Source organism: Trachemys scripta, chromosome 3, assembly GCF_013100865.1.
Source record: "Trachemys scripta elegans isolate TJP31775 chromosome 3, CAS_Tse_1.0, whole genome shotgun sequence".
In the NCBI taxonomy this organism is placed as follows: Eukaryota; Metazoa; Chordata; order Testudines; family Emydidae; genus Trachemys; species Trachemys scripta.
The window spans coordinates 125,479,986-125,497,011 of record NC_048300.1 but is presented as its reverse complement, the minus strand read 5'-3'; the positions used below and the strand labels follow the sequence as shown (position 1 = coordinate 125,497,011).

Genomic DNA, 17,026 nt, shown 5'->3' with positions numbered 1-17,026 from the left:
GGTAGACAACACTTCCTTATTTACTTTCTCCACACCATTCATGATTTTATAGACCTCTATCACATCTCCCCATAATCATCTCTTTTCCAAACTGAACAGTCCCAGTCTTTTTAATTTCTCCTCATAGGAAAGCTGTTCCATACCCATAATAATTTTTGTTGCCCTTCTCTGTACTTTTTCCAATTCTAATATATCTTTTTTGAGATGAGGCAACCAGAACTGCATTCAGTATTCAAGGTGTGTGCATACCAGGGATTTATATAGTGACATTATGATATTTTATGTCTTATTAACTATCCCTTTCCTAATGGTTCCTAACATTGTTAGCTTTTTTTGACTACCACTGCACATTGAGCAGATGTTTTCAGAGAACTATCCACAATGACTCCAAGATCTCTTTCTTATGCGGTAACAAATAATTTAGACCCCACCATTTTGTATGTATAGTTGGGGTAATGTTTTCCAATCTGCATTATTTTGCATTTATCAACATTGAATTTTATCTGTCATTTTGTTGCCCCTGGTGGATGAGGTAATATCTTTTACTGGTCCAACTTCTGTTGGTGAGAGAGACAAGTTTACAAGCTCTGTGAAAGCTTGTCTCTCTCACCAATAGAAGTTGGTCCAATAAGAGATATTGCCTTACCCATCCTCTCTCTCTCTAATATCCTAGGACCAACACGGCTACAACTACACATTTTGTTACCTAGTGATCCAGTTTTGTGAGATCACAGTCTGCTTTGGACCTATCTGGCATAATTTTGTATTGTTTGCAAACTCTGCCACCTCATTGCTGATCCCTTTTTCCAGATCATTTACAAATATGTTGAACAGCCCTGGTCCCAGTACAGATCCTGTGGGACCCTGCTGTTTACCTCTTTCCACTGTGAAAAATGACACTTTATTTCTACCCTTTCCTATCTTTCAACCAGCTATTGATTCATGAGAGGACCTTCCCTCTTATCCCATGACAGCTTACTTTGCTTTAAGGGCCTTTGGTGAGGGACCTTGTCAAAGGCTTTCTGAAAGTTCAAGTACATTGTCCACATGTTTGTTGACCCCCACCCCCAAAGAATTCTAATAGATTAGTGAGGCATGATTTTCCTTTACAAAAGCCATGTTGACTTTTCCCCAATATATCATGTTTCAGAGTAGCAGCCGTGTTAGTCTGTATCCGCAAAAAGAAGAACAGGAGTACTTGTGGCACCTTAGAGACTAACAAATTTATTAGAGCATAAGCTTTCGTGGGCTACAGCCCACTTCTTCGGATGCATATAGAATGGAACATATATTGAGGAGATATATATACACACATACAGAGAGCATAAACAGGTGGGAGTTGTCTTACCAACTCTGAGAGGCCAATTGGTAAGACAACTCCTACCTGTTTATGCTCTCTGTATGTGTGTATATATATCTCCTCAATATATGTTCCATTCTATATGCATCCGAAGAAGTGGGCTGTAGCCCACGAAAGCTTATGCTCTAATAAATTTGTTAGTCTCTAAGGTGCCACAAGTACTCCTGTTCTTTCCAATATATCATGTTCATCTATGTGTCTGATAATTCTGTTCTTTACTATAGTTTCAACCAGTTTGCACGATACTGAAGTTAGGTTTACTGGCCTGTAATATGGACCTCCCCTTTGTAACACGTACTTCATTTAGAGAGAAGAAAACCTTTAGAAGAAGAGTTAGCTTCCTTATTTGAAAATGTTATTTTTATTTTTTCCTGTTTTTACTGATAAATACAGAGGCCAACTGAGCTCATTTGGTATTTGTGCTTTAATTTTGTTTTAATTTCACATTAGTTAAACAAGCTTCAGATTGCTTACTGAAGGAGTACATACAAAGTTATCTCATGATATCTGAAATTCCTTTATTTTTGTCTGGGTTTAGCAGCGCCTAACAGCTTACTAGAAGGAATTTTTTTTTTCATAGGATCACAGAACTAGGTTTTGTATTGAGAAATTAAATATTGGACAATAAAGAGCATTATACTTGTTTAAGGTATTTCTAGGATGCCCATAATGGTAGTTTCTAAGCACAATTACACAACATTATCAAATATCTTGCTTTGTTTGGTAAGAGATTACCAGTTGTTTGACAGTTGATTAGACAAAGGGAACCACTCATTGCTCTGGATATAATATGATGGTACAGTAGATTAAGCTAGTTTGTCTGTCTAAAAAAAGACTAACTTTTCAGATTAACATCAGATAAAATGGTTTCTAAAACACCTGTTTTGATTTTGAGAGGCCTACAATGGACATATGTACAACAGACTACACAGGAATCTTCTTACTGTGTATTTTCCCACACACACAGAGCAAATTTAAGATTCTCCTTCTCATTCTCTATACTCCAAATTTCATCATATCTGAATTCACTAGTATATAAACAAGTTTTATTGCACACAAACGTTTGTATCATATTCTACAATAGATGCATTTTATGGGACGAATCCTCTGACAAAATTCAAAATATGAACTTGGCAATTAACAAATTTTATTGTGCACTATAATACTGTAAAAATGCCTTGCCATTAATATCACCATATGAAAGTTTATACTGTCTTGATAAAATGGCAATCAAGAGGCAAATGATTTACAATAGGCCTAATAGATCATAAAGTATTTTCATTTTGCATTAAATTTTCTTTTGAACTCTGATATTTTAAATAAATGCTTTAGCTCACAAATAAGAGTTAGATTATCAATTCAGTTACATCTAACAGGGCTATTATTTTAGTATCTAGACACTACATCTAAAGGGGCTATTATTTTAGTATCTAATATCTAGATTTAGTATTAAATCTTACATAGTAGTTTAATATTTGTGAGAAATCCTCATTCTTAGTCTTCACCGTTAAAGAAATGAAAATTCAGCATTAGGAGAGCAAGTGTTACAGAAGTACTTTTTAAATGATGTTACATATTGTAACAGGCTCTTTATTATCCATTATCAATTTGCAACACATTAAAAAAAAAAACAGGTCTGTGAAAATACAGAATCTTTTCAGGCTTCTGAGCAAGTTAAAACCTGAATTAATTTCCTTTTGTGCCCCACTCCCAATCAATTTATACAAATAAACCCTATCTACATTCAAAATATAACTTAGAAAAGCAATCCGCTCTCCCATATAATTAAAAACACTATTTGTTTAGCTGTTGTGCTGAGTGCCCTGTTCGACAGCCTAGCAGAAAAAGTAGTCATTACTTAAAAAAAGCCAACCTTGCATGGTATGTAACTTTTGAAAATAATGTCCCATTGGCTTTACAGAATTTTTCCAAAAAGTAGAAAGGTACAAATCTACTTTTTATAAAAGCGACTTAAAAGTTAATTTTAAACTTTCAGTGTCCACTGTGTTTATCAACTTCCTGGACACCACAATCAGTTTCAGCAATGGATTATATACAAGAAACTCAAGGATCCTCACTCTGACCTCCACAGATCTAGCAACCACCCCGGACACACCAAGAAAGCTGTTATCTACAGCCAGGCACTCAGATACCAGAATTTGCTCTGAAGAGAAAGTCCAGGTTACACACCTTAACACCACCTTCACTAAACAAGGACACTCCACCTAGAGAAGTAGATCTGTTCCCTGACATGACCACCCAAATACCCCAGGAGAACCTGCCCCACTGACTGCACACCCCTATCTGTCACCTACAATCCTACACTAGAACCCACATGGGGTAACATCAAACAATTACAACTCACATTTGATGGGAACAAATACCGAAATCCCCTCTTCTGGTCTTCAAATAACACCCTAACCTTGCCCAGCTCATCATCAGAAGGAAGTTCCCCAAAGACCAGGACACACCCACTCAAAGCAGCACCGGACCCTGCCAGAACAACAGATGCAAAACCTACAGACATATCTCCATTGCAATGATGATCAATGCCCCCCACAACACACCTTTCAAGATCCCTGGGTCCTACACATGCCTATTACAATATGTGGTATACCTCACCCAGTGCACTAAATGCACCAATAAAAACTATGTGGGTAAAACCAGACAATCACTAAGCTCTGGAAAGAACTCATACAGAAAAAATGATGAAAGACAAAAACATCCTATCACCCACGGGCAAACTTTTCACAAACTGATCATTCCATACCTGCCCTCTCAGTCCTCGTCCTCAAAGAAATCTGCACAACACCCTCAAAAAGTCAAGCATGGGAACTTAGGCTATGCCCCTGCATGAGAATAAAAAACCCACGGCTAGCGTGGGTCAGCCCACTTGGGCTCACAGTGCTTGGGCTCTGGGGTTGAAAAACTGCTGTGTAGACATTTGGACTTGGGCAGAAGCCCGAGCGCTAAGATCCTGAGTCTCAGAGTTCGGGCTCCAGCCCAAGCCCGAACATCTACACAGCAATTTTTAGCCCTGCAGCCTGAACCCAAGTCAGCTGATCCAGGCCAGCCATGGCCATGCCATAGGGCTTTTATCCCTGTGTGGACATATTCGTAGGGTAAGACTACATTGCAATACAAGTCCAGGGTTAGTAGAAGTTTAGATAGTAGACCTAGGTTTGTTAACCTAGGGCTTGAGCATCTATACTCATTTGAAATACCAAATAGAAATTGTTGAACCCTGGGTCCCAACCAGGGGCTGCAGTGTCTACACGGCATTATGTGGGACCAAGTCCAACCATCCATATCCCAGACTTCCTAGCGCTCTCCCAAAATGTGGCTGACTGTAGCCTTTTGTTCATGGTGCAGTGTGGGAAAACTTGATTGTCTACCAAACTTGATTGTCCAGAGGACACAAAGTCAGCCTGTGGGATTGTGGTATACTTTTGGCGGACTCCCAGAACACAAATCCAGTGGGACTTCATCTACATTGGAAAGCAACGGGGTTTGAACCCCTGGTCCCAGTTTGACTTACACTCAGACTCTCCACCCCTATGGGTCCGGGGACCCTAGGTTCAAGCCCTGGGTTAGTGCGATTTGTACACAGGCAGAAGGGGTGGGGAGTAGGTTTGAGTGTGAGTTCAAACCCTGTGGACATACCCTCAAACTCATAACTTTTCTGGACACTAAAAATCAAGGACTTAACAGACACAATGGTTTTACGGCTCATTACCACAATTTGTAACACACCCTTCTGCTTGCTAACCCTCTGTCGTGGTACAACTAAGTGTTAACTGCCTACTTCATTTTAAGTGATCTCTTATAGCATGTGTGAACTCCTTATGCTTAACAGTCTGTTCCACCTTGTATTTAGTTTGGACACTCTGGGTACTGTCCCCAGATCTGAAGGAGAACTCTGTGAAGCTCGAAAGCGTCTCCCCTTCCACCAATAGAAGTTGGCCAATAAAATGTATTACCTCACCTACTTTATCTCTTTCATTTAATGAAGTCATTTTGATCCATACCATTACTCAGTTCACATGGGTGAGGGCGAAATTAATTTGTACAATACTTAGTTATTGATGACTGCCAACTGCCATTTAAAATAGTCAGACTTCACTCAGTAATTACCAGTCAGCTACAGCACAATATAACATTCACAGCAGTCGGTTCATTAAAAACACCAAAAGGCACTTACTTGATGAGCCATTCAAATTGTTCTTTATAGTCAGAGCAGCCATAATCAGTTGTCCAGGCATGACCAATGGTGTATTTGTGGAACTTAAGCATGTCCATTACTCCAACTTGAGCAATCACACAAGCAAACAGGTCAGGACGTTGATTAGCACACGCAGCTTAAAAACAGCAAGACAATTCTATTAACACTGAAGTCTAAAGGAGAAATCAAGGGCAGTAATAAAAGGTACAGTCAACATAAATTTGGCTCAGCATTAAATTTTGTAATGTCAGCTTTTGTAAAACTTAAGGATGGCAATTTTACACATTTTGGAAAAATCCAGTTAAAGCAATTGTTTTAAAAAATAAATACCCCCATGCAGTGCTTGAAACACAAACATTGATTAAAAATGCCTGCCACAATAGCCACTGAAGTCAAAGGGAAGACTTCCAATGGCTTCCATGGGCTTTGGTTTAGGTGCAAAGAAAGTCAAAGGGAAACTGACTTAAAAACAAGTGTGTAAGTGAATTCACTAATTCTCATTGTCCAAACTGCGGCAAATGAACAGTGTAAACAAAGAATGGGGTTTTTAAAACAGTCGAAGGGAGTTAGGTGCCCACATACCACTGAAATAGAGTTGGTCACCTGACTTTCTCTGCTCCTTTGTAAATTCCAGCCCAAGAGTGTAATTACTGACAAACAAACTGGATTCAAACAAGAAATTCACTTTTAACGATCAATAGTGTTATTGGTAACATAATAAAGATATTGGTTTGTTGAATTACAGTGTGGCACTCTCCAATGTTCTGATATCACTGTCAGGAAAAAGAAACTGAAAGCACAAATCTGTGTTTATTGCTCCCCATGGGTGAAAAGGCACCATAAAGCTCTTTTATTGCTACATGAACATAGTAGTTCCTTTATTTTTCAGCTATATGCAAGCCAAAGAACTCTGATAAATAATCATTTCTGACTTAAGCCTGGTCTACACTTGAACTTTAGGTTGACATAGCTAAATCTACATCCCTTGTAGCTATGCCGACCTAACCCCTCATGGAGATGCAGCTAGGATGATGGAAAAATGCTTCTGTTGACCTAGCTACTGTCACTTGGGGAGGTGACATTCCCACAGCAGTGGGAAAAACCCTTCCGTTGCTTTAGGCTGCACTTACACTACAGGGTTATGCTGACACTGTAGCTATGATGCAATTGTCCCCATACTGCAGACATGGCCTCAGTTGTAATTACAGAGGGAGGAGTTCATTTTTTTAAAGAATGCTTGTATTTTGTTTCTTTATGCTTCCAATCTGCCTATTACTCTAGGGCATTTTTAAAGAATAACGGCTGCCCCACTTTAAGGAGTGCACATGACTAATCACTAGAGCTAAAGCACACTGGTTTCTGACACTACAGCTTTCTCTACAGGCTTTTCCCTTTCCACAGAATCTTAGAGTTTTTCGCTAACAAATTCCTGAATTGCAAGTACAGAAGCCAAAGACCACAAAATCCCGTAACTGTTTATTAAAGCTAGTACAAGAGGTCAAACAGTACAGTACAGGGATCCTCCTTGTCTGAAGAGGCCTTTTTAGCTCACAGCTGTGCTGCCAACTAAGCCTTTGCCTCACACTATGATTCCATCGTGCAGGACAAGGAAATCTTGTTTTGCAGTTGAATGAGCCAGAAACTATGGCTTTAGCCTATCCAGAGTCACCTCTTAGTAATTAGACTAAAAGGGAACACAGAACTCTGGAGGAACGCCAACAATCTTTTCTTCAATGAATGCAAACTGAGGAAATATGGCATTGGGCCCTTGCATCTGAGCTATTAGTGGCACATGATAGCTGTTGTACAAGGACATGAATAGCTATTTTGAAATCCCTTGGGTAACAAGAGAAAAAAATTCAGTTCTGCTTTGAAGAAAGAGCACAGGTAAGAATTTTAAAATAAAGGAGCCACAAAAACAGCAGTTTGATTCTGCTGAAGGAGAGGAAAAACCCTTCTTGTTCCTTATGCATCAAAGAAATCAAACTGGAGAACTGTAATTACAGGTCTTTAAAGCTCTATTTTGATAGAATATAGCTTAAATGCTCATTAAGGTTCAGTCAGGCATAAAACAAAGTAATATTTTCACAAGCAGTTAAACCACCAAATTCAAATAAAAACCAGAAAAGGTGGATGGCCAGTTAAATGTTAAACTGAGTTCTCAAAAGCACCTGTAAAAATGGACTTTTTTGTGCTTGAACTGCAGAGAGATCAATGCCCAATAGCTCTTTACCATGAACATCCCTTTCTATTTATGCTCTCATTTACAATACACAATATCTTCTAGCAAAAAGAAAGTAAGTTGAACGTAAAAGTCTAATTTTGCTGATGCTGAAACATTAATTCTGTAAAAAAAAGTTTCTTTAAATCCTTGTGTGTTTTTATTTCAGTAGCCTTAGGCTGTCAAACTGCAACATGCCCTCTCAAAGTTATTCTCTCCCCGCTCCCAACTATTCCTTTGTCATTGTACCCCAGTTTAGGGTGGGGTAAAAAGCCCTTTCCCTTTGTTCCCTCTGATACCTAGGATGAGAGCACATGAGAGAATAAGGATTTATTTAGGGACAAATTTGGCTATGTGAGAATTTTTTCTTTGAGATGGACTTTCTATATTTAAGATTAAATTGTTCTGAGTAAAGAGGAGTTAGAGAATTATACATTAATAAGGTGTACTTATAAATGGCGTGCTAGATTTATATTGTTTCCGAGAATCAAAATTTGCCCATTATTTATACTTAATTTTTCTTTTATGTATTTTTGTCAGAGGTATATGTTTCCTTGTCATCTTTTCAACGAATATAGGGTCAAATGATGTTGCAGTTACTCATCTGTGCACAAAGGCCTTAAATGTAGCAGAATTGCCATGGTGTGTGTGTGTGTGTGTGTGTGTGTGTGTGTAAACAACAGATCATAGAAAGGCAGAGTAGGAAACTTTGCAGCAATTCTCTCCATGGGCTTGCAGAATGTGGGTGTAGGTGCATGGCTAACTATGAGGATTTGGGGTAAATTATGCAGATCCAATGGTCAACTGACCCATCTGTGGCTATTACCATGGAGAAGTGCTAGTGAATTTGAATGAAGTTTCCCAAATTTATTTTTAATGAAAAATGTCATATTTGTTTATGAACATCTCCCCCTGTTTCTCCACCAGCTCAGTTTCTGTTGCACATTCTGTGCAGGGCAGGTTCCAACACACATGAAGAACATGCATTTGACTATGGGTAGCAATTGTCTGTGTGGCCTTTAACAGTGGGCATTTTCCAAAGGATACAGAATGCCAATGTCCCATGCCACCAGAGACTGAAGTGGAATTGAATTACTTTATCTGTATTAACACGACATGCCACCAATTTTTACACCCAATGGCTCTTATAAATTTTTCCCTGTGCTTAGCTTATGAAAAACCATCCACGTACTAGCATCCACACAACACTAAATACACAAATAGTTCTTACCCACTAAGAGACCCCCATTTGAACCTCCATTAGTAGTCAGCTTCTTTGGAGATGTATATCCCTCTTTGACAAGATATTCCGCTGCACACTGGAAGTCATCAAAGCAATTTTGTTTGTTCGCTAAGATACCACCTATCACACAAGGAAAACAAAACAGTTAGTTCTATAAAATGCATTTGACAGCACCTATTCAGAAGGAGGTGTATGTGGAAATGCTTAGGATGAATTCCAGCTTCATGAACATTTTAATAATTGATGCAGCTGAGAAAGGCAAAGGAAAACTAAAAACTCTTCCAACTCAAAAATTATAAGATGGTTCTGCCAATGACTCTAATGCTCTCAAAAATCTTGAATAATACATATCTATGCTGAGGATCGAACAGGTAATGCTCCTTACTACTGAGATTCCAGCTAAAAGCTTTGCACTGCCAATTTTACACAAAATGACCACACACAATTCCACTTGAAGTATGTCTTAATGGAACTTTAACAGAATTAAGCTCACTTATGATCTTTTAAGAAGATAAAACTTCAAACTTACTGCTGTAAAAAAATAAGCTAACACTAATGTTTGCTGGACATCAGATGCATAACTTGACTGGGTTTTATTATTATTTGTTTTCAAATCTGATGACATACAGCTATGATAGAAATGTGACTTCAGAGCCAGATCTTAATTTGGCATTTCATTAAGATAGCTCAAATTTTGAAAAGCTACTGTCTTATTAATCTACTATAGTGAAGCTACTGTAGTCTTTTTAGACACAATTTTAACAAGGCTCATATAAGGGGAAATAAATGTACAATTTTTAAAAAATTGGGGAAGAAAGAATTTTGTATGCAAGAGATATTCTAATTCTAATGTCAAAACCCATATGGGAGGCAGTCTTGCTCTGTAACCTTTTTATATAAAATAAATAATATTAATTGCCAAATTATGATATTCACAGAAGGATTCACAACTGACCAAAACTCCAATTTACATTTTCCCATTTAAGAAGTTCATTTGATATGAGGCTATAAATGGCTCCCGATCAAAGGTTGCATAAAGCTTTGTAAATGCATACCACCCCTATCTGACCTGGACGGTCCGGTCTTGGGTAATTAAATACTAATTAGGAATTGTAATTAGGTGGGAATTGAGAATTAAGTGCTGGTACCCTCATAGCAAAGGCTATGTTCAATCTTATAAAGGAATTCTTGTGGGCAGACTTTACAGCTGTACAGATCCCTTTGCAGAACTGTATAACTAACTTCTTAAAAATACAGAATACATAATTCATCCAACACAAAGACCATACAAGAGGTGTCCTGGGAATGTTGGATATTTTTATATTAATTAACTCCCAAAACTGCAACAGTGGAGGAGAAATAGAAGTGAAGAGTGCTTTACTCAGAATACTGAATAATTCTGGTCTGGTCTAAGGTCAGGACCCTATCCATGAAGTTAAAGCTACTCAAATAGACATCTGTACTAGCTGTCTCTGAAATTAACAAAGAACAGATACAGACCTAATTATGCAATTGAGATAACAGATTTGAGCTGAAATTAAATTAAACAGGAAATAGGGGGACTAAAGAAGCATTTTCATAGCAAGATAAAATCTCATTAAAAACTGATGGCCAAATTCAAATGACTGAAGGATACTTTGTCTTTAGCAATGACATTATGCATGCATGCCTGAGCATATGCTGTTTCTTTTTATGAAACCATTACATCTTTAAGTCAATTACAAGGAAATGTCCCAGACGGGTGTTACAGCAGAAAGCGATGAAAGAGCAATACTGAGCAAAATCACCTTACCTTAGGTTAACAACAGAAATAGTATGCAAATATTGGTACAGTTAGATACATTTGGAAAGCTGATTCAAGATAAATAGTAGCATTCACAATATTTGCATTGAATCCAGAAAGTTGATCTTGTTTTGTAAAAATGCTAATAATTTTCTTGGAAAACGTATACGTTTGTTGTAAAATAAATTTTTACATTATGTTGTAATATTTTTAACTGGAATGCAACAAACAAGACAATCTAACTGCAAAGATCAAATAATATGAGGGAGCTACAGGTGCAAGAAATAAGTTTGATTGTTTGACAATAATTCTGACTTTCATAACTATCTGGGTAAATAAAGAGTGAGAGAAGAAAGGCAGACAATTTTTGGATATGTCCACTATGCACAGTTAATCTGGGCTCTTATCAGAGGTTTAGCCTCAAGCTTGCTCCCATCCATACAGAAAAGCCTGTGACCTAGGTTTGGAGGTGCTTTAAGCCCACGCTACCTTATCCAGCTGGTGATGTGGGTTAGAACATGGGCTCTCCAAGCTGCTCACTTTGTAGTGAGGACAGGCTCATCACTCACATGCCTTCCCACCTTCTCCCTTGAAGGGCAGACAAGTTCTCCCACAACTGACTGGAAAAGAATCCCAGAGCATCCTTGCACAAAGAACCAAGGGATATGCCCCCAGGCACACGTGGGCAGGTGCACAAACTTTGAGAACATAGTAACACAAGAATGGCTTTGCTATAGGGACACACACACCCAGGCGAGGTTACACCCAGGAGCACAATAATGTGGGTTAACTGTGCAATGTAGACACAGCCTTTGTCAGTATCACTGCTAAAACCACTATTTGTTCTTGTACTCAGAACACTTTACCTTTGTGCCAGGTCTCTCCATATTCACCACCTCCTCTGATGTTAGCCACAGCTAGAACACCACCCAGATGCCTCACAAAAATAAGTCTTGATACGCTGAAGGAGAAAAACAGAAAGCTAGTAGATTACTTTGCATTTCCTGCCCCCCAATGTCTACCTCTTCTCCCTCCTCGCCCCGATGCTGTGGGTATGTTAGATGCAGGAGAGAGTCTGGCATAATGTATGTGACAATATAAAGGATTAAATCCTCCCTCTTTGCCAAGCCCGTGTAGCCAGACTTGTCTCAGTAGTGTTCCATGGGGATACTGCTCTGAGTCTCTCTCTAAAGAAAGCAAAGCTACTCCAATCTTCTTCCAAGAGCCTTCCTCAAGGGCAGTGGCCAGCAGATCTATGTAACCACAGATCCACTGGTGATGCCTCTATTCCTTGATAGTCTCCCAACTCTTCAGTGTGGGGAGCAAGGCTCTGCAACACATATGCCCCCCCATGTAGACTCTCTAAACTCTTCCTCCACCGTGTCTAGAGCCATCTGCAACTTCAGAGAAGCAACCTATTTGCTAACAAATGAACAAGAGCTAAAAGTTAAGGCCACCATTTGGCCTGGCTTTGTTTAGGAATTGTAGAAGTCTTTGAATAGGCATTAAATTTGTATTTAATATCACTTGCCTCTGACATTTACAAGGCTGTATTTGCAAAAGAGATCATGTTCTTACATCCAATGTTTGTACCAGTGGTTATACATTGGAGTTCTTGACAAAACAAAACTGTTTTGTTTACTTACATCGTTCAGTATAAGAACATTAAAATCTAAATTTCGGTAGCTGACCTCACTGGTATTTTCTGATGTTGGATGAAAGCTAATGTAATATAAAAATATCTCAATATTAAATTACTCAGATATTAGTGTCATTAATATCTTTTAAAAAGAGATTTAATTAAAAGTCACTTAAATCATATCTGACAATCAAAAAGGAAGCAGGAAGGGAAGCAGGCCTCCCATCAATTGAGGCAAAAGCTTAATGTAGCCAGAGCTCTAGGTGGCAAACCAGGAGCACCAAGGAGAATAGTAAAACATGGGAATTAACCCCAACCAGATTTCCCCCTGTAGGCAACTCCATTCCTATATGAATCAGTCTTATTAACTCACATAAGTAAGAATTGGGTCTTTATGTCTTTAAGCCTGATGCCACTTATGAGACTCATTCAGAAATATTTCTGAAAAGTCATTTCCCATGCATTTGCTGTCAAATGCTTCCTAAAGAAGCACAATTCTTGTGAACTCACCTACCAAGTTGTTTTGTTAATCACAGAAGCAATTTCTGAATACTTCACTATCAGTGCCTTTTTTTGTACAACTCAAATCCAAACTGGGAATTCATCCCATACCAAAAGTATACAAACATTGGAACTTTAACAGAGCAGTCATTGTGATTCAAATTTTCAAAAAGGATCTAAGGTATTCAGCATTAGTTTTTCTGTCAATTGCCCTTGGTATACAAAGGCTAAGGTCCTATTCACTTTCAGTGAATAGGCTCCTAAGTTACTTAGAAATGTTGAACATTTTACCCCACGTGCATAGAACAACTTCACTGTAAGTGGATATTTATTAGGGGAAGACTGTGCCTTTAGCCACAGACTATACGAGGGAGATTGTAAGGAATTCTGCTTCAGGGAGGCAAAATGTTTCCAAGAAATCTTGGATGCACAGACTGTGCATGTCTGAGATGATATTCTTTTGACAGATGCAACTTTCTCTCTCTCTCCTGTGTGGTGGGACAATGTGTTGGGAGAAAGGAGGAAAAAGCCATGGACTTGCCTTCCCCCCACCTCCTTTGGGGGGCTGTGCGCCATACAGGGCCGGCTCCAGGGTTTTTGCCGCCCCAAGTGGCAGAAAAAAAAAAAAAAAAAAAAAGCTGCGATCATGATATGCAGCAGCTCCACCGCACCATTTTCTTCTTCGGCAATCTGGCAGCAGGTCCTTCCCTCCTCCAAGGACCGAAGGACCCTCCACCGAATTGCTGCTGAAGAGCCTGAGGTGCCGCCCTTTCCCCTTGGCTGCCCCAAGCACCTGCTTGCTCAGCTGGTGCCTGGAGCCGGCCCTGGTGCCATAGAGATAGCAGGGCAGGAGCAACTCCTGTGCTTTGCAGAACACAGTGGCTGCTATTTTGCCTGACCCTTATGTGTGCTCTGAAAGGGGTCATTATGCCCTTCCTCCACACTATGCTCTTGCTTAAGGGCCTGATAGAATCTGGCCCTGTAACAGGGATGGCAATTTAGATTTATGGTTTACTTCACAATCAACATTTCAGTATACACTAGAAACTGGTTCTGCTGTACCTACAAAGGCACATACAGAGCAACAGGGTAAAACATGGCACCTCCTTCAGGGTGATGTGCAGAATCTGAGGTATTACTGGTGGGTTTTCAATAATATTTTCACAGCTTTGCCAAGCCCACACTGAATGCCATCAATTTTACCACAATTTTTAGCTGTGGTGTTTCTATACAGACTATGAAGGCTGTATAATTGATGACAGTGCTACAGTGTGTATTCTACTAGAATTGGTTCTAAATCCAGCTGCTCAGTCGAGAGAGAGAAAAAAAATAAAAAATGCATGCTTATATCCAAAAATAAAGTACTACTCTAACTGGGTTAATTACTTTGGTTTGCTGTTACTTATTTGTGTTTACTTCTGGATCTATTGACCTAAACTCATCCTATGCTGTTGTAGTTTCCTTAAAATGTAGTGAGCAGTAACCATAGTAACAGCTGCAGTTCCCTTTTTGGATACGATACATTTAAAGAAGATTGCTAACAACAAAATACAATGCCAACATACACAACGTAGCTACTGCCCAAAGCACCAGGCCAAATAGCCAGGGCATCGCTCAACCAGGTGGCTTAATAAGGGTTTTCCTGGTTGAAAATGCCAGGGGGCTATGAGAGACCAATTGGAAGCTGTGTGTTGAAGGGAGCAAGACTGCAAGTGTTGAGAGTGTGTGACTGAAGGGAAGCACAGAGACAGAGATTCTTGGGCACAGTTTGCTAGAGTGATCTGCTGACATTTGTTTCTACTGCGATCAGGAAAAAGGAAATTAATGTACATTTTTATTAATAAACAAGATTGCATTAAGAATATCTCTGAGTTTCATTATAATTTCTCATTCAAAGAGAAACAAACCTACAAGGCTAGCTCCTCAGGCTTAAAAGGCAATAATATAAAACACTAGTTGGGTGACATCTTACTTGACTGTACAAAGGGTAACGGAAAAAACAGAGTCCCCAGGAAGAAAAGAAGAAACTGGAAAAACTTGGATTTGTGATAAGTTACAGGAGCACTGAGATCAAATAAAAATCTTGAATATTTATCTTAACAAAAAATGAAACCCTTCTGTTTCTAGGTTATTCAGTGGAGACCAGAAATAATAAAAAAAGCTGAAAACTATGATGAAATTTTCATTACATTTAGTTTTATTTCCATATATGTCTTAGGCAAGGGCTATGTAGTACTACAATCTCCAACCTATTGTATGCAAATGAGTTGAGTTTTGTTTTACTGTTATATTGTTGTCGTGTAATTTCACTCTCTCAACTCAGCCTGTTTGTCTGTCTCATCCACCTGTCGTGTCCTGACATACAGACTGTAAACCCTCCTTTGTTATTGTCTGGACAACCCCTATTATAACAGGCCTCTGGTCCTTGATTGATGTTCTTAAGCACTACCACAATGTAAATAATAAATAATCTTGTGAGGTCTTGTGAATTGGATTCTCTGTGAATAATTAAAAGCAATATGATATGTTTATCAATTTACTCTATAGGAAACACACTCTGCATCACAAGCTGAAGTCAGTGATATATTTTTAATGGAGGAGGGAGGAGATATTTTCAGGGTGATACTCACCTAACACAATGACCTATTCATCTCCATCATCTATCAATAACTCTCTCTCTGTATACAGTCTGTAAATGGCTTGGAACCTAAAACTGTTTTCTTTCCTTGACGTGTGGCCACAGTTGCGGTCAGCAGAGGCACCTAAGCTGAATCTCCTCCATCAGTCTGACAAAGTGAATGACTGGCATTCTCCATGGCCTTTGGAATTCACTTCCTCCCCAACTCTAACAGCCAGATTTTTTTAGTTTTCAGGGTGCACTATAAGGTCACTCCTTTCCCTCCTTTGCCCATGAGGAGCTAGGTATTGGGAAGGATTGGTAAGTAGTGATGTAAGGTTCTAGTGTGGGACTGTGTGTGGGTTAGTTAATTTCTATTATATTAACATTGTCACTGGGTATTTTATATGATCTGGGGGAATTGATGGGTCTATTTAATTAGTGTATTCTTAAAAGATTGTCAAAAATGCCTAGAGCATTAGGCAGGCATGCTTACTGTACTTTGCGAGACTCTAAATCAAATATATCCAGCATTTGTTTTTTTATCTCCCCACCCCACCTTCCCCAATATATTACAGTGCATCACATCCTACTAGGAACTAACACATCACTGGTTGAACCTTCTTTACATAAATATTTTTTAAAAAAAAACCTATTTAGTGTATGTAATTCTGTTTTACACAAATCACAGGAAATTAAAAATGTAGCTTCTGGAAGACAGCTGAAAAGAGCATTCAGATAATTTCATGATACATCATAAGAGTATGGTCCATTGTTACACAATGTATTTGATATGAAGGACCAGAAAATTATAAATGCTATCTGAAAATATATAGTCACAATAACCATGAAAGAATGAGGTCTGCAAAGGATTTCATGAGATTTGCCAACTTTAATGCAAGAATTATAGCATGTAGCAAACTGCTGTAGCTCTTAATATTGCATGTAAATTTAACAGGACAGTTTAATAATAGATTATTTTTGTGACAAGATGCAAACCTACTGTCTGAAGAATCTTCCTTTATCCTGTACTTGCTTTTTTTTTTTTTTTTTTTTTTTAGAAATTGTGTCTAGCAGGATTTGCTTTGTAATGAAAGCTGTAAAATAATCCCAGTGTCATAACTTGGCAAGCCTACAATAAGAGTTCACTTGCTGGTGAAGTAAACATTGCTTCCCTTTTTAAAGATTATTAAAGGGTCAAGCAGGCTGCTGTCTGTGGCTCAAGAACTATAGAATGGACTGGAAGTCCTGTTTTAAACTTCCCACTTTTGATCTTTGATGCATTGATTTGCTTGAAAAGAAACCCTCCTACACACTCCCTTTTATTCTCTGTTCTACACACGTTGATATTTGTATTACTGAGCATAAAAGATATGTTTTAAGGTCCCAGTTCAGCAAAGTGCTTAAACACATACTTTATTTTAAGTCCATAAGCAATCC

At 38.6% G+C, this 17,026-nt stretch overlaps 1 protein-coding gene across 1 annotated transcript in view; it reads right to left on the bottom strand.

Annotated features, from left to right (window-relative positions):
- PREP (prolyl endopeptidase) overlaps nucleotides 1-17,026 on the bottom strand; it is a 168,364-nt gene that overhangs the window by 1,873 nt on the left and 149,465 nt on the right. Inside the window, exons 12-14 of the mRNA XM_034765960.1 lie at nucleotides 11,696-11,790; nucleotides 9,035-9,166; nucleotides 5,562-5,718 (exon numbers count right to left, since the gene is read on the bottom strand). Of these exons, the coding sequence (XP_034621851.1) occupies nucleotides 5,562-5,718; nucleotides 9,035-9,166; nucleotides 11,696-11,790 (384 nt within the window). The remainder of the gene's footprint in view (nucleotides 1-5,561; nucleotides 5,719-9,034; nucleotides 9,167-11,695; nucleotides 11,791-17,026) is intronic.